The 19,509-nt window shown below is 39.1% G+C and overlaps 1 protein-coding gene across 6 annotated transcripts in view; it reads right to left on the bottom strand.

Annotated features, from left to right (window-relative positions):
* Positions 1–19,509, bottom strand: part of ADGRV1 (adhesion G protein-coupled receptor V1) — a 270,179-nt gene that overhangs the window by 235,617 nt on the left and 15,053 nt on the right. For all 6 annotated transcript variants that reach the window (XM_072139515.1, XM_072139520.1, XM_072139525.1 and 3 more), the window contains exons 3-8: positions 12,599–12,783; positions 10,807–10,956; positions 9,091–9,186; positions 6,381–6,485; positions 4,094–4,207; positions 1,713–2,278 (exon numbers count right to left, since the gene is read on the bottom strand). In XM_072139515.1, coding sequence (XP_071995616.1) covers positions 1,713–2,278; positions 4,094–4,207; positions 6,381–6,485; positions 9,091–9,186; positions 10,807–10,956; positions 12,599–12,783 — 1,216 coding nt within the window. The remainder of the gene's footprint in view (positions 1–1,712; positions 2,279–4,093; positions 4,208–6,380; positions 6,486–9,090; positions 9,187–10,806; positions 10,957–12,598; positions 12,784–19,509) is intronic.

Below are 19,509 nucleotides of genomic sequence, written 5' to 3'. Positions count from 1 at the left end.
GAAGGCTGGCTTTATCATACAAACAGCAACATAATCAGGGATCTTGCTTTATAGCTGATTATGTTGCTGTTTAGTAAGGCAGGGCGTTGATTAGCCAGTCCAAGAATTAATAAATCCCCCTCTTTATATATACAGACGGTCCCCTACTTAAGAATACCCGACTTACAGACGACCCCTAGTTACAAACGGACCTTTGGATGTTAGTAATTTTCTGTACTTTAGCCCTAGGCTACAATGAACAGCTGTAACAGTTATTAAATGTGTCTGTAATTAAGCTTTAGTGTTAATCCTGCTTCTCATGGCAATCCAACATTTTTAAAATCCAATTGTCACAGACACCAAAAAAAAAAAAATTCTATCTCGGACTACAATTATAAAATATACAATTCCATCTTACATACAAATTCAACACATGCCGAACCTGTGAACCTTCCTTTTAAATGGAACTTGTCAACATATGTTAAACAATTAGCGCTCTTGGATAGGGTAGATATGTGAAGTTATAGGAACCTGTCATGCAAGTTAACCCACCCAAAATAAATACTTTATAAAAAAAAATATGATTAAAAGTTGGCCTTATCCAGTGGCGTAACTAGGAGCTGATGGGCCCCAGTGCAAAGTCTGTGCCAGCCCCCCATCTATAATGTATGGTTTATAGTAATAGTCTTCTCATATGAGAAAGTGACACCATAAGGGCCCCCTAAATCTCTTGGGCCCTGGTGCGACCACAACCTCTGCACCCCCTAAAGTTATGCCCCTGGCCTTATCCCTAAATGGTTCCTTCCTATGGCAGGAAATATGTTTTACCCAGTGCCTTACTGGAACATTGAGAGTTCTGTAACTTCAGACCTTCATGTCATGTGACTATGGAAATGTCTTCAAAAGTCCTTTATCCCCTAACATTTACAAAATCTGCCCCATGTATGTATGTGAGCACACAAAATCACAGAATGGCTCCATGAAGGCATGGGAAGAAGTGGCAGTCTGTGACTACTGTGATTTCATGTGATCAGAATGTGGCAGTTTTTGCAAATGTTAGGGGGTAAAGGACCTTAGATCACATAATTCTGGCCACATGACAAGAAGTGCTGAATGGTGAGAAGAGGCAAAGGGCATGGGGAGGAGCCACTGGACTCAGCAGAGGAGGCAACACTCCCACTGACTTGCTGCTGGTGCCAGGTAAGAGAACAAAGTTGATTTTATGGGGATGTAAGAGAAACAATTTTTAACTCTATGAGAACCTGTCACTAGCTGCATTTGTAAAGTTGCAGCTTTAATACTAGTTAAGTGTCCATATCTCTGGTTCTACATACCACAGAGTCACAAGTCTGATGTGATCTGAAAGATCAGATTCTTATCTATAATATGACACCTAAGCATGTTTCTAGGTGCTATAGAACTGAAGTTAGGGGCAGCTGAACTGACACTCCCCACGCAGCCTCTAAACTTGACTCATCTCAGGAGAATATAATTCTTCTCTGCTCACTTTCACATGACTTTGGAAGTGATTTTTTTTTTATAGGTAAACAGCCGAGATTTTAAATAAAAAAGGGATTTCATTAAAGGACATTTCAGACCTGACCTGCTAGTAGTTTAATGGGGTAAAATATGGTGACAGTGATAGTGTGATTTACTATCATATCGGCAATACTATCGGCATTTGAAATATTTTCCAATGAATGTTGTACCTTTAATAAAGATTTAAAACTTACCTTGATACTTTATCTTCATCAATAGTTAGTAGCTGTGCAAGAATGGCACTGTTAATAGACAAAACTCCATAGGGTTTATCATTAGGTTCAATGGTGACGTAGACAATACTCGGATATTGTAAAACGGCGTCACCTTGTAGAGATTCCTCCATCAGAACAATCTGAAAAGACTCTGCTATTTCTGGGATTGCGTCATCCACAATTTTGAATTTTAATGCAATTTCCTGAACTTTTGGAGGGAATATAATCGTACGGTTTGGCTGAAGGTCTATGAAGTCGTCTCTGAGCTGTGCGCTAGATGTTGAGTTCCCAGTTATGAGTCTGTAATTGATGGAGACTTCAGAGTCATCAGAACCAACAACAATATCATTAAGAGTCTTTCCTCGGAGAACAGGGATAATTATCACATCTTCAGTCTCCGGCACCATGTATGAGCTCTGGCTGAAACGCAGCGGGCTATCATTTTTTTTAATCGTTATCTGCAATGTGCTCCTGGTAGTGTTGATCTCTGCACCACCGTATACATTTGTAAGTGTAAAGGTAAAATTTTCATCATTTTCAGGGATCTATAAAATAAAGAAAACACTTTACATGGAAATATGAAAAATAGACGGTCAGGTAAATGTGCATAATGTCCATCATAACTTATTAAACCAGCATAGTCACCAGGCGTTATAATCTATTGGCAGTATGTTGTAAAGAAAGGCGCCGATTTACAATATACCTTTAATATTTCTGTTCATTCCGAGATTTCCAAAATATTTCCAGTTTAATCCGTTTGCTACTAAGGCTGGTGGCGCACCCTACGGATGTCATCAGCACCCGGGGCACTGCTATCCCTGCCTACATCCCTTCCCTCTTTTTCCAATGGTACCCCAAGCATTCCATAAGACAAATATCCTACTTATCTGATGGAGAGTAGTGGTTCCAGAATCTAATATATAAAGCTGAGTGTATGTATGTGTGTATGTTTGTCCACTAATCTGCGCCGTCATCTTTACAATCACCAAAGTTTGGGATCTGTGACTCAGGGAATGTCATAGACTAGATTTTGAATTAATATTGCGCTTTCCAAAATACACTTATTAGCCACCATATACAGAAGCCATTGTCTGCTGCTGTGGCAGAAGGCAAATATTCACAGCTCAGCTTCATATGAGGTTAGTATGAGCTCTGAGCTTTGATTGGTTACTATAGGCAATGAGCATAAGTCAGCTTATGTGTGAGGTAATATGTGAAGTAATATGGGAGTAAGTATGAGGTAATGTGATAGATAGATAGATAGATATGAGATAGATAAATAGATAGAAAAATAGATAGATAGATAGATAGATACAGCTTATGTGTGAGGTAATTTGATAGATAGACACAGATATATAGAGAGAGATGTGTAGGGAGATAGAGAAAGAGAGATAGATAGAGATAATAATAATCATGATCTTTATTTATATAGAGCCATAGATAGACACTCCAGTCACATCCAGAGCTGCCGTCTTATCCTTGCCATTAAATACTCCAGTCACATCCAGAGCTGCAGTCTTGTCCTTGCCTATATATATATATATATATATATATATATATATATATAATGCTCTGTGGGGTATTAAACTCTCATTAAAGTTTTAATGATCTATTTATAGATTGGTTATTAATTGTTGATCTGTAGGGTTGAAACTCCCACTCTACAGACCCTTCGGCCTTACTACAGAAGGTGCTTTAATTCTTTAAACTATGCTCAAAGCTGTGTTTCTTCCTGGTCCGGCCATCTTGTATAACTTCTGACAACCATTGTTAACTAATAACAAACAAATCTAATAGAAAGATAATTCTTTAGGGATTGTAAACACCTTGAAAAATAAAACAAATGACAAAAGGATGCACGCTCCAGCCTGTAAAGAACTGAGGTGGTAGACGAAAATACGAAGTCTAAAAATAAAGATGTAGGTTTTCTGAAGCAAAGGACCTCAGAATAATGAGAAATACGCTGTGGATGGGTAAACGGAGCAGCGGCAGCAGCTGTTTTGTGGTTGAATGAATATTCATGTGAGGGATATCAATTACATTAGAGAGCTCATGAATAAAACAAGTATCTAATGAATATCATTGTGGAAATATCTCAGTCATGTCTTTGGTTATGAACAAATCAAGCATGTTGAATAGGTGTTTTCATTCAGATTTCATATTTTAATGGAAATGCTCTGTTGGGAGTAAAATATGCCAAATTACGGCCATTGAAGTACAGTTACAAATCCTTCATATCAGTTTATAAAATCTAAAGTATTCCAAACCTCAAAATATGTATTACAAATGCTAATAGCAGAAAGTAATATCTACCTCTGCACCAATTTTGTTGCCATTTTCAAGGGATGATGAAATCTTACCTGATCATCTAAAACCGTGAGATTGTAAATAAAGATTGACCTCCCACTGAGGAATGTGATGTTTCCTTTAGCTGGTATTAGATCTTCTTCAGTTGGATTGGGACCTCCATTTATCTGAAAAACCGCAACAGCAAACAAAAAACTATGAAGCAGCATTCATATAGGGCAGTGGTGGCAAACCTATGGCACGGGTGCCAGAGGTGGCACTCATAGCCCTCTCTATGGGCACCCGCACCATCACCCCATCGCAGAGTTCGCCAGAGAAGACTCAATGCCTCTTGCAGTCCCAGGGAGCCCAGGATCCTAGAAGGAAGCTACAATGATAACCAAAGCTTTTTCGCCTTCTTTCTACTGTATTGGTGGCCTCGGGTGCCTATACAATTTAAACATGTGACAAAGCAGGGAGTAATAAGTTACTGTTTAAATTGTCGAATTGGTACTTGGCAAAAAATACCTGGGTTTGGATGTAGTTTGGGCACTCGGTGTGTAAAAGGTTTGCCATCACTGATATAGGGTAACGTGTACAGATGTGTAGGTGACTTCAAAGGTTATATTATTCATTAGAACTGTGGCACCTAGAAACACAGTTGTGGTGTCATATTAATAGATCTGGTTCGCCAAGCTCCAGCCCCGCCAGAGAGCATTTAAGTCTTAATAAATCCCCCTCCCCCATTATGTTAATTTCATTGTACTATATTTGCAACCAGAAATAAGATGGACAAAATATCACTAGCCTATGAAGCATAAGAGGTAATCACAAGCGTAACTTAACGCTAATGAGAGAAAACCCAGTATTTGGAGATTGTTTGTTTTTTATTAAAAAAGTGACATTTTTACATTCCCCTATAACTTAATTATGAAACTTGGCAAAATATGTAATTCAATTCAGTATGCAAATATAAAACAAGCATAGAATCAAACCGAAATATCATTCTTACATTATTCACAGGTTAGTAATAGCCAAAAACCAATGGTGGAGGTTTTTCACCTTCGAAAGCAATAGATTGTATCCCCAAAACTTTTTTCCACACCTAGAAAAATGTTGGTCCAGCATACCATAGCCTACTATGTATCGACTAGGGTTGTACCAATACTATAATTTGGAACTTAATACTGATACTGTACTTAGTTTTGTATCATGATACTCATTACCAAAACTGTACTTTTTCCAGTAAAAAAAAGCCTTCTGTCAAGCTACACAACATTATGCTGGCAGTCCAATAATCCAATAATATTTTGGTAGAATGGGACTTTTGGGACGCAGCGATACCTAACATAATTATTAACTTCATTTGTTTATTTATTTTTATATCAGTTCAAGGGAGAGGGGGGGGGGTGATTAAAATTAATTGTTTTCTTTCCATTTTTCTTTACTTTTTTTTTACGTTTTGTTACTACTTTTGAGACACCCGAGGGTATTTTAACTCTTGGGTGTCTGATTGTTCTTAGCATATACTGCAATACTATAATATTTCAGTATATGGAGAATTGGCTAAGGATGTATAACACTGTGCCTCTGGCAGATTGTTATAGACCATAATGAATGACAGATCCTGGACTCCAGGCTGTCATGGGAATGGGAATGGATTATTGCTCACCAATGACATCACATGACGACCCAATCCAAGATGATGGGAACCACGCTAAATGGTAAGCAGTAACAGCAGGTTGAGCGGTGGCTCAGCCCTCTTATTGCCATCAATACAAAAATTAAGAAAGAATGGAAGTATTTCATTTTTTTCTACTTATCATTTTGTCATTTTGGCGTACTGCCATTCTTTGTGTATGTATATAATATATATATATATATATATATATATATATATATATATATATACAATCCAGAGAAGTAAGCAGCACTCCGAGACAGCAATGGTCAGGTGATGAAAAAAAGTGTTCCTTTTATTCCATGCTTCAAAAGTACAGTGAGGTACAGCAACGTTTCGGCTCCAGGGAGCCTTTTTCAAGGAACACTTTTTTTCATCACCTGACCATTGCTGTCTCGGAGTGCTGCTTACTTCTCTGGATTGTATTGTTGGAGGACCTGGGGCCCGGTCCCAGTGAGCGTGCACCCACCGCCATACTTGGATCTTTTTTAAGTGTGCTGCTTTTGCATTTCCTTGAGTATATATATATATATATATATATATATATATATATATATATATATATCCCTGAAATCCTAAGCAGGAAAAAAACAGTCTGAAAGGAGAAAAGAATGGTTTAGCAATTAAGGATAATGCTGAATAGACAAAACACATCCTCAGACCAGTGAAGCTGAACTTACCTCAAAAGTCACAGTCACACTCCCGTAAGTCCCCTTCTCTCTCAGAAGTATGACGGGCAAGGACTGGTCTCTACCCCGCGGCTCATTCACTGTGATGAACGATGACTGTTGTGAAAGAAAAAAAGAAAGAGCGTATAAGAAGTTACTCTAGTGTTAAACAAGAAGAAGCAAAACAATGAGACTTAAGTCTTCCCTACGAACATAAATGAATGACACTGTGCAATGTTCTGCCACGGACAATTAGCTGAGAGGAGAGAGCAGACACTAAAGGAGGACCTGTCACTGCTACTGACATGTCTGTGTTAGAGGATTTGTGTTTTCCCCAAACTATATCTAGTCGTTACTATGTGGAGGTGCGCCTTTCCAAAATCATTCCAAACTGTGCAGAGACATTCCTTTTTGATGAAAGATATTTCATTTCAAAGAGAGAAAGATGGAATGAGGCAAAACTCTGTCTTCATTATATACAACTCATGTGTGGAGGACAATTTATAAACTGTATATAGTGGATTTCTAAGCTCCCCCTAGTGGTGGTTACAAGTGGCCAGAATTATATTAAATAAGCTCTGTGTTTTTGAATATACCTGTGATTAACAATCCCATGAAAAACTGTTGAAAACCTTCTATTGTAGAAGCAGTCTATAGCAATATATTGATTAACATGGCGACTGCTTTACATTGCATCTTTGAGCAAGTCAAAAATCAGTGCAACCTACGACTTGCAAAAGTGATATGTCATGTTACTGTATTCAAGGGAATCCCTGCTCAAGATACAGATAGTATAGACAATATACAGACAGTATAGACAATATACAAGAATGGGGGAGATTTATCATATATTTCACACTAGTTCCTACAGTGAAAATTTGATTAAAGACAGACGTATTAAGGCACGGGGTTGGTGGAGGTGTCAGTGGATGTACAGGGGTGCAGCTTAGCAGGAGGTTTGTGGCCTTCAACAGCCCAACAGATTTGCTATAATTTACACCAGTTGTTGGTGTGAATTATGTCAAAACTATACCAGCTACTACAAGTGTAGATTTGAGTCGCAGGCGTGGGAACTTTCCCTTATTTGAAAAATAAAATACACTTGAATTAATTAAACTAAGCTTCTTAGACAACCATGAGATTAAGACTGGCATAAAAAGCACCAGTTTTGATATATTTCTTAAAAGATGCAGTGTTTTATAGCAAAACACAACAATGGGTTCCATTAAAATCAATCATGATAAACCAGGGACACTGACTGTGGTAATCTTCTTATATTTGTTATCCCTGGCCTCTGTCCTTCTAAAATCAACCTTTAAAATTATGCTAATGAGCTAGAAAGGCACTGGGGGGTATTACCTGCTGCAGCTGCACAGGCTATTACACTGTGCATTAGCCCCTCTGTCTGTGTGATAAAACTCCCTGCTGCCAGGAGATCAGGCAGAGGCAGGGGGTAAGTGCTGATGGAGTGTGGGGGGTTGCTCCTGCACAGTATAACAGCCTGTGAAGCTGAGAATGGAGGTATTCTGGTAACAACTCCCTTTCCCCAGAGCCTTTCTGGCTCAATAGAATAATTTTTAAAGTTGATATTAGAAGGAATGGATAACAAATCTAAGATTACCACGGTCATGGTGCCTGGATCTATGTGTAAGTGCCCCTCGTTTATCATGAAGATCATACAATCTGTTGTTGTATTGTAATAAAATTTTATCCAGCTATTACTGGACAAGCCGGGTGACCACCATCCTGTTGATCTGAACTATGACTGCCACAAGGAAGGAACAATGTGGGGCAATTCAACCTCTATAACACTTCCAGGCTTTATTAATCCGAACCAAAAGTTAAAAAAAATGCTCAAATGACCAATACAACTAAGAAGTAGACAAAATAAAAGTCACCAGTGGCATGGTTAAAGTGATGACCTGTCCAGCAAACAGCGGAAACACAACCAGCCTTGGCGCTAGCTGTCAGACGCATGCTACAGTCGCATTTCAAGCAGTTTGCTCTTTGTCAAGACACAATAGGAGCCAAAAAGTTGTCAGACAGATTTGATAAAATTCCCCAATTGAAAACATTTCATATATATATATATATTTTTTTTTTTTTTGGGGGGGGGAGTTTTTTGTAGAATGTTAAGTTAGATTTGAGCCCCTCGATCCATACTGTGGTTTTCAGACTTTTGAATTCCCAATGTGGGAAGTCGATTATTTAATTTACTAACGCAATTAAATTGAAGATTTGTGTATTGGATTCAAATCATTAGTAGATTGGAATGGAGGTTATACACGATTTTGAGCATTAAATTGGCTCATATGTGGTATTATAGTTAGGTGTACATGTGATTATGTTATCTTTTTCCTGATTCATAATATCTTATGGTAGTTTTAAATGTATTTAATATACATATCTTGTAGGACAGTGATTTTCAACCAGTGTGCCGTTGCACATGGTCGGGTGTGCCGCGGGGGAAAGTTCCCCAAACTATGGTGCCCCCTGTGTTTTGTTTCCAGGCAATGCGCAGCGATATGCAGTCACGGCTTCTTACAATGTAGGAGACATTATGGTGTTTGTAATCACCCAACTTGTCCAGGAAAAAATAAAAGAAAACTATTTAATTATACAGGGGGGAATTACAAAAATACACTACCAAGAGAACTATTTTAGTACACTAGAATTAATATAATCTAACATACGACATTAGACAATACCAAAGCTTCCATACCATGTTGATCGAGATGATTCCAAAGGCATTGTCATTTGACAGTATAGTGACAGTGGCCACTTTCTGAGGTCCTAGTTTTGTGTCCAGTGGAGGATTCTGGAAAGAAAGAAGAGACAATGAATAATTTGTTCCATATAGAAGACATTCTTCACTTTTCCCATGTATAATAATGTTTACCAGTGATGTAAGAGAGGAGACACAATGCAAACAGTCCAGGGTGACTGACATTATGGAATGGGAAGATGTGTAAGAGAACGTTAGAGGGTCCATTAATCAAAGGCTGACAGTCTATTACTGATACCATAGAAATAGGGAATAGGAAATAAAATATTCAGAGGCCAAATAACATTAAACATTTTGAGTGTTGGGAACACTGCAGCATCTGTGGTGCTCTTTTCTTCTTATACGCTGTTCACATTTAATGAACTGAATCTCTGTAGTTCTTGGCATAATAACACACACATTGGGGCTCATTTACTAAGGGTCCGAATCCCGACGATTTGCGCCAAATTTCCCCGGGATTTTGGCACGCGAGATCAGATATTGGCGCATCTGCGCCGGCTTTCACGCCACAGAAATCGGGGGCGTGGCCGCCCGACAACCCGACGGATTCGGATAAACCGCTGAATTTGTGTTGCAAGATCAAGCACTCACATGCACCAGGAAGAAGCAGGTGATGTCCGGCGGACCTCAGTGCAGCAGCGACACCTGGTGGATATCAGGCGCATAGACCTTAGTGAATCCCGGCAGACCCGAATCCTCGTTGGAGAACGCGCTGCTGGATCGCGACTGGACCGGGTAAGTAAATGTGCCCCAATATGAAGAGAATTAACATTTAAAGGTATAAACTTATGCATTTAAAAAAATTATACAAAACTAAGTATAAGTGGCTTATGCTCGTTTTAATGCATCTCTAAGGACTAGGCTGCGGTGGAGGGCGATGTGACATGGATTAGACATGTTTGGGTCAAACCCAGCGAGGTGCCACCGATTGGACATCTTGGGAGATATAAATATAGTGTAATTTGATTTCAGCTGCCTAATGCTTTTGCAATAAGTTACTGGCAGAGGTTTGAGACAGCAACTTTTTTTTCTAAAGTTTACTGTATATGCCCTGCTTGTGGGATCCAGGTGTGCATGTGTTTAGAGCAGGGTCTCCACTAGGAATTTTAGGGCTCCTGACTGGCAACTTGTGCCCCTTACCCTGCACACATCAGTTTCCATCCTTACAGTATACTACTACACCACATCGCAAATTACACTGTAAAGAAATTGTGGCCGCCCCAGCAGTCTATGATTTAGATGATATGATTTTACATGGATAATAACGGTAACTTGTTACAAATCTTACTACACAGATACAGCACCATAACCAAGCTACTACATACATGTGAAGTTACAGCATGGAGGAACTCTGGTAATGGCCCCCAGAGCCTTTCTGGTTCATTAGCATAATTAAAAAAGTTGATTTTAGAAGGAGGCCTCAGATAACAAATATAAGACAGTCGCAATGCCTGGATGAGTAAGTGCCTCTGGTTCATCATGCTTGATTTTGATTGTAGATTTGTTTTAACATCTCATGTGCCAGGTTTGTCAAGCAGTCTAAGCCATCATGATAACTCTTCGGTGCAACAGAGTTCCCAAGCAACTTCAAAAAGTGATGCAAGATGCTTGCCTAATGATAACCCCCCCCCCCCCAATGTTTTTTCTACTTACTTGTAATATCAAAAGGAAATGGAAAGTCTCATCCGCCTCTGGCAAGTCATCATCACATACAGAAATATACACAGTTCGGTTTTTATCTGATTCGGGTATGAATGCAGCAGTAGCGGTTGCTATAAAGTCTCCAGTATTTTCCTCTTGTAGCTATAAAAAAAAGCACAATGTATCCATGTGCTTAAACAGTGTTTAATATTTGTTGTTTTGCACATATGAATAAAAAGCTGCACAAATATACAATATATACAATAAAGAAACACTGAAAGTCATCAGACTGTTCCTACCTTTTCTGTATTCCGCATGAATGGATGCAATTTCAATGAACATCGAGTACATCATTGTCAAGCTTCACATAAGTTAAAGATATAGATTTTCACTCCGGGGGGCATTGTCACTGGGGGGATTTGTAAAGGGCCAGTTGGGTGTGCCAGGTACTGCTGTTTAGTTTGGCTGTTTGACTTGGATGGCACTGAATTGCCATGTGCTCAAGCACACACAGGCATAGGTAAGAAACACACAACCATTGTCCGTTCCATGGCTCCCGAACCCTACACTGTCTGGATTTCACAGACTGAACAAGGGGACTCCAAGCATCATAGTTATATATGATGCAAGAAGTTCCTTCTCCCCCCAGAACATGCTGAGCTCCTTGCATCATATATCCCAATGATGCTTGAAGTCCCGTCTTCTGCACTATAAAATCCAGACCTCATGGAAGACAGATGCAATATATACACAAAATATTCCCCTATCTGTTTGCTCTTCAATGAATGGGCACATTACATACATTGTTAATTATGTTTATCTTTTGTAATAGTCAACCAATTAAACATCTAATGAGTCTGAGAATATTTGCTAACAAGGTTTAAAGGGATCGTGTCAAAGGTACTCTCTCAGCTTTATAAGTGCTCTACAGACCTGACAATAGTTGCTCGTTACCGAAACTGATTAAATTAAAGAATAATGGTCATTTGAATAATAATTTTAACTTTCATTTTAATATTGGGGAGGAGTTTTGTTAACATCTTTCTCACATATTTCATTTAGAAATGCTGCTTAGTTTGTAAAGAAACAGGCTACAAAGTGTCCCTTAGTAAACGTTCTACTAAGTAATATTACTTTTTACTACCAGATTGAAGACAGGACGCTCAAGTTGAAAGTGAAGGGGTTAATCATCACTGTTCACAGTTGTGTAAATAAACACAGGGAAATTACATGTGAGCTCATAGACACACACTATACAGTCTAGACAATCTCTACAAGGGGAGCATTGCATCCTCTTTCTTTAAAAACTAAGCAGAATTTCCTAATAAGGTATACAGGCGGTCCCCTACTTAAGAACACCTGACTTACATACGACCCCTAGTTACAAACGCACCTCTGGATGTTGGTAATTTACTGTAGTTTAGCCTTAGGCTACAATAATCAACTGTAACAGCTATAACAGGTGTCTGCAATGAAGCTTTAGTGTTACTCCTGGTTCTAATGACAATCCAACATTTTTAAAATCCAATAGTCACAGAGACCAAAAATAATTTGGCTGGGGTTACTATAATAAAGTATACAGTTCCGACTTACATACAAATTCAACTTAAGAACAAACCTACAGACCCTATCTTGTATGTAACCCGGGGACTGCCTGTATTGGAAAAACGCTCAAGTGACAGATATGCTGTGAAGATGGAAATCCAAGACTTGGAAAAAAAATAGTTCTAATTGGCTACAGTTAATACACAATTTATCATAATAGAATCTGCATAACACCATCACATTATGTACATTTACTTACCAGGACTATTGCAGTGATATTTACAGGGGCTCCTGTCCGTTCTATCACCAGACGTATGACTGTGGTCGCTGTTTCATTTACAAAAAATTCAGTTTGTCCAGCAAACTGCACCTGTGTTTCCCCAGATGTGGCCGTGACTAGTAATGCTAAGAAGATAAGTGCAGTGGAAGGAACTGGGGGCATCCCTGGGAAAAGAGACAAGCAATAGGCATAAGATATAACATTATAGAGCAGTAACAGCAGTATAACAGACACATCTACAATCAATGCCTGAAGCCTCTCTGTCTCCTTGAAGTCTGTAGTAAACTGAAATCCTGTATGCGCTAATCTATTATCTTCTCAAAGCTCCATATGCGGAACTGTTGTTTTCAACACAACACAGTGGGGCATATTTATAAAGCCCTTTGCGGCAGAATTAAGTTATAATAGTGCAAAACTATCTAGAACGCCTTGCAACACATTTATAACGGGTTTTAGACAAGTATAATATACTTTTCAGATTAGTACTTTTTACTGATTTTGAGGACTTTATCACCCTTTGATCACGTTTTATTACATTTTTATGGCAAAATGGCAAAAAGTGGCAATTTGAACATTTGGACTTTTTTCTCATTATGGGATTTTTTTCTAAATGAATAATTATTTTTGCATTTTGACATATCAGGCAATTTGGTATGATAGGATACCGAACATGTTTATGATAATGTTTATTTATTTTTATTTCTATATAATGGAGCAGACACCCTCCATGGATGGATAGGGTCAGCCCATGACACCTCACTATACACCCTTAACCCTTTTCAGCATTCAGACATTCCTGAATGTCCTGCAGCGGTAGGAGGTGCATGAAGAGGACTCACCGGCTGCATAATGCTGCACCAGGAGTAACAGACCAATACAAGGGTACTGCAAAACCCCCTGTATACTGCAATACAGCAGAATTGCACTATATGTTGGAAGTGATCAGGCCTCCTAGGCTTCAAATACCATAGTGGGTCTACAAAACTAAAAAATAATGTTTTTTCACCTCAATATCAGTGTTTAAGAAACCCCTATACATAGGAGGTGGTTAGTTGGCCCAGTATGGGAGCTTCAAAAAAGCGTTTTATGAGTGATCAGTGAAAAATAGTTGAGACTAAGACATGCTCTACTTTTTAATGGATTGGGAGCACTGTTTGTTAAAATAAAATGCATAGCATTTAGTTCAGCCATATGTTTTTTTGAATGAAAATTCAACTTTTTGCGCATCTAGCTAATACTAGACAGCATAAGACTACCTGCACATGAATGTGTCCAAAATAGGCTGGTCCATAAACAGTCGGTAATGTCTGTATTTCACCTCACCGATCCTCATAAACTACAGCATAAAAGTGATCCATGAGAAACGGTCCTGACTAGGACAAGCTCTTCTTCTCAACAGATCAGTCTCACGATCCTTAGTGCCCTTGTGTGCTGTGATTTTCACTGTCATTTGCATCTGCTCCTGAACTGATACATAAGACACTCATGAATGTGCCTCAGTATTAGACGGTCTGGTCTAACTTTACACCATTTAACATTTCCTACCCAAATACGACTGTGAGACACCAGCCTTATTGTCTCTACCTAAACTACCAGTGAGAAGAGATAGATAATGATTTATTGTACAATTATCTCAGAAATATTATAGAAGTTCTTTTAATATTCTCTTAATATACTGCTTTGTAATATTACAACGTTACCTGCAATATCAGGTCACAAAGAATGAGCCCGTTGTCTGTTGTTTGCGGCCCACATGCCATTGTTGTACGTGGGCTGCCAGAGTCGCAAATATGGGCAAGAATAGGACCTGCTCTGAGTTTTGTGGTTCGGCAGCCACATCACATAGGGAACTGGGGCAGGAATAGGACCTGCTCCGAGTTTTGTGGCTCGTCAGCCACTTCACATAGAGAACTGGGGCAGGAATAGGACCTACTCTGAGTTTTGTGGCTCGTCAGCCACCTCACATAGGGAACTGGGGCAGGAATAGAACCTGCTCTCAGTTTTGTGGCTCGTCAGCCACTTCATATAGGGAGCCGGGGCAGGAATAGGACCTGCTCTGAGTTTTGTGGCTCGTCAGCCACTTCACATAGAGAACTGGGGCAGGAATAGGACCTACTCTGAGTTTTGTGGTTCGGCAGCCACGTCACATAGGGAACTGGGGCAGGAATAGGACCTACTCTGAGTTTTGTGGCTCGTCAGCCACTTCACATAGGGAACTGGGGCAGGAATAGAACCTGCTCTGAGTTTTGTGGCTCGTCAGCCACCTCACATAGGGAACCGTAGTAAACAATGCCATGTATATGAGTCCACAGAAATAAAAGAGGATGTGTCTTGCCAGGGGCGGATCAAGACTGCTATAGGCTCTGGACTGTATGAATGTTGTGGTTCCCTACACATCTTCAATTCACTGTCTACATATGGCACTAAAATAAATCATCTTGGCAAATGGAGGATGTGTCCCTGGGTTCAATCTGCAGTTCCAGGACATTATGAAGACCGAAGATTTCATGGGTGAAGGTCCTTCTTAGTATAAAATTTGTTGGGTGGATTGGGTGGGCATGAGCTCTGGGCTACTGCCCAAACCACCTATATTATAATCCACTACTTGTCCTAGGCACTGAAACGATTACCAGCACAATGCCAACCTACTGAGCACCGATTCTGTCGAAATGTTATAAATTTTTAATCCAAAAAACCCCTAAGAAGTGAAAGGAAAAATATACTTGATGTAAAAATGAATGTAATCAGTGCAATTATCAGGCAATTTACGTAACTTCTACAGAACTCTGCAATTAACATCATTGTCTACTACCATGTAGTAGGAAGCATAAAAGGTGGCTGTGATTCTCAAAATAAAGTGCAGCGCTGGATAGAACCAATACATAAAGAATTCTCCCAAAATAAAACCTGGTGTATAAAATAATTCTCGCTACAAATGATAGAAGGATAACAGTATATAGAGCGATACAATATAGGTTTGGAGTATACTTACTACTGTATATGCAGGTGTCTTCCCTGAGTGAGCACAGCAAGTAATTAAAACCAGCAACAAGACCTTTTCCAGGGATGCTAACAATGTCTTATGTTACAAGTCTTCTGTTTCCAAGACTAATGGATGTTTAAGACTATGCAATTACTCTTGTGGCTTAAGAGAGGTTTCATAATATTATGATCAATAATTCAGTAAAACCTTCTCCTTCTTAGGACACACTCATGAACATTTTTTGCTTGGTGGTTTGTTCTTTACTTATTATTTATTCATGTGTTGCTGATAATATTATGATTTTTTTTTTGTAAAAGTAAACAAAAACATGAAAGTAATATATATTTGGTTAATTAGAGCCATCAGAAATTCATCACCACTGAAACATCCATATGAATCGAAGGCCAGGGATGTGCACGGTGAAAAGTAGTTTTGTCGTTGCTTGTAAATTGGATTTAACCATATCCCATTTACTTGCGGAGCACAAATCCTGCAGCACAAAGTGACTTGTACAGTGGGTTTAAAATAGACAACATTTTAATTATTACTGGAGTTTCTACTCTTGGATTTCAATCTTTGAAATACAAAAATTAAAAGCTGTGGAGGCATATAGACAACTGGTATGTCACAGGATTTTGGATAATTATTTACACAGAATTCTCCCATTTAACTTCCTCAAAAGTCATGTAATAGGGAGCAGAGAAGAGCCATATTTCACCTAAGATGAGCCATGTGAGCTGGGAAAGTGTCCCTTTAGACACTCCTATATTTAGAACAAGAGATACAGTCACAACTGTTGCCAATAGTTGGCAATGTGATAACTCTTTTTTGTCTGTCTGCATCCCCAGTTCTGTAGATCACAGAACCACAAGCCTGATGCAATCTTAAAGATGGATTTTTATTTTTGATATGATACCAAGTGTTTCTAGGTACTGTAGAAACAAAGATAAGGATGCATGAAGAGACACTCTCCCAGCAGCTTCTAAACTTGACTACACTCTCATTTTAACTTGACTTTGGAGGAGTTTTTTTGTCTGTAAATGGGTGAGATTACACAAGAAGTTTTGGAAAGAACTTTTCATACCCTTCCTAGTTAAATTGGGTAAAATCTGGTGAAAGTCTTCCTTTAAGTATTTCAAGTGAATCCAAATCTAAGACAAAAGTCTTCTAAGGATCTGTTTAGAACTACATAGTGGTTCTATGTTTGATACAAACCATAAGTTGGTGTTAGATCCATCACACAATGGACAATATAGGCAGTCAATGGATCCCATTTAGACATATTGGTGTTCGCATGGTCCCTCCAAATTGGCAGAAAAATGTACAATGTATGCGGCTCTATATATATTTCCATCAAATGAGAATAGATCCACAACATTCAAACTTATTCAAATGCTTAATTTTGCATTCACAGTGGAGACCATGGAGGCTGAGACATCCAGGAGACATGAGCGTGGCCAATATGGAAGCAAATATTGTATAAAAGCAGTTTCATAGTTGCCCTATTTGTATTGTGACAGGAGCAGATAAATTACTTGTAATACTATACAGTATATAGTGTACAAATTACTTTAAACTAAAGGCAAACATTATTTGGTCCACAAGGCTTTAGTGCCACAATGAGGGCAGTACTATCAGGGTCTGTCTGTATATTACCTCTACAACAAATTACATTTTTTATGTCAGTAAAACATCCCAAAACATCCAAACACTTTAAGATCATATCTATCCAACCTATTTATTCCTAGTATTTCTATTGTTAAATGAACAGGATGATATGTCCAATCTTATTCTTTCTCCTAAGAATAAGCAGTGGCATAGATGTTCTTTTAGCCAATTTTATTTGCAAATAACCCAGATGTTTACATGACTGATCATGCATGTTAATAGGGGAATCCTCAAAAGTTGCTGACTTCTGTGTATAATAATAAACCTCTGTTAACTCAATCGGTAAGCTCTGATGTTAAAGGGGTTATCCGGGTTTAAAAAAATTTTTATGGCCGGGCTGGGGAGGGATAGTTAAACATAATAAACATGGACTTACCTCCTCCGGCGCCGCCGATGTCCCGCGCCGCGGTCACTTCGATCCGTGCCCCTGTAAACAAACAGGGGCACGGAAGCCACGCACAGGGAGCTTCCGGTCCGCGTTGTGGACGGCTTCTCCCATCCGTCCCTATCTCTCAGCGTTGTAAGCGCTGGGAGATGGTGCACATGGGAGCTTCTGGCCGGCCGGAAGCTCCCTGTGCGCCCTTGTACTGAAACCGGCGCACGGAGAAGACGGGCCGCGGCGCGGGACATCGGCAGCACAGGAGGAGGTAAGTACATGTTTATTGTGTTTAAATAGCCCTCCCCAGCCCGGCCATAAAAAAAAAATTTAAACCCGGATAACCCCTTTAACTCAAAAACTCCTCCACCCCTCCACCCACTCTGCCTATAGGAAATGCCTCTCCACAGAACAGGAGGTGTCACTCTTTGCACTAATTTCAGCTGCAGGTTCTGATTTGTGGCCTAATGTGTTCCTCCCAATTTCTGCAGGTGGCGCCGCCCTAAGGTAAAAGGCTCAACTCGCCTCATGACATGTGTACAACTGGCTAGACATACCTAACAACTGTGGTTATGCAACACTGACATTTCTATGCAGCACAGTGACACTTTAAGTAAAGTCTGCAACAAAACATTCAAAATTCTTTTCTAACATAGAGTGCAATATATGAATGCAATAAAATGTTGAATGACATAGTATGGCTTTTGAAGACATTAACTAAATGTTCATCATGCCTGATAGGATTACTCCTATATATGCCATAAGAATCCCAATATGTTGTCTAAAGGATGTGTCATGTCATGCTGGGATGAAACTGTCAGATTAGTATTTAACTGTTCTGTTATACTGATATTGCAGACTAGACTTCAAAAAGTATACTGTATATGATGCTCAGGTTTTGAAGAATTGTTTGCAGTCTAGTCTATACTGTTCACATCTCCAGATCATTGGCTCCTACTTACTTTGATCCTGTGAACAATCTACTACATGGAAGCCATTACAATCTATAAGGATGAAATCTTCACTTAGTAAACTGGAATGATCCATTAAGAGACTAGACTAATACTAATCCACTAGATATAGTCAGCTTGTTTTGTGGTCATCATCATTATTGTCTATTAATAATTATTGATAATTTTCTGCCTCTCCTCCGATTCCCCATGGCTTGATGTACAGCAATGTCTTTGTTGATTCATTCAGACAATAGTGACTGTGCTGGAGACTGCGCTACTCTGGCAGGACAACACAATGGTGAGTTCTCACCAGCATCAAGCAGAGAGCAGCAAATTACACAGCCATGCACTTCATTGCATCTAACCAAATTGGCTAGTTGAAATGCTAATTGCCTTTCAGCCATGGGGGATAGACGGCCAGGAGATCTTGTGCTTCACAGAATGACGCACATTTTTTATTCCACTCCTGGTCCATTGTCTTGATGAGAATTAATTCAAAATCCATTCATAAAGGTAGCTCCTTGTCTAACCTTTAAAAATGTGGGAACTTTCTAAAGACCAGACGGGCATCACAAATCGGATGGCCTGAGCGAGCCTCTACCAGATGGCTGGATTAAGTCCTTGTTAATTCTTTAATAAAATAATGCTTGAAGCTGGTAAAAGAAAGAAAAGGTTTCTCGAGAAAAACAGACGACTTGTGTACAAGGGAACAGATTGTGTCTCGGCAAAATATTGCACTTAAACAGTGTTCACCATTGACTTGTGTTGTGATTGTGTCATTTATCAGCCTGTAAACAACAACCTATGCAGCTTTTATAAAACTATAAGGAAAAATCACAAGTAAAAAACAAATATGTCAAAGAAAACAGAGAGATGTAAAGATTAATACATCTAAATCTTATAGACTGTA

This window comes from Engystomops pustulosus, chromosome 1, assembly GCF_040894005.1.
Source record: "Engystomops pustulosus chromosome 1, aEngPut4.maternal, whole genome shotgun sequence".
Lineage (NCBI taxonomy): Eukaryota > Metazoa > Chordata > Amphibia > Anura > Leptodactylidae > Engystomops > Engystomops pustulosus.
Note: the sequence above shows the minus strand (reverse complement) of the source record. Positions and strands in the feature narration are given on the sequence as shown.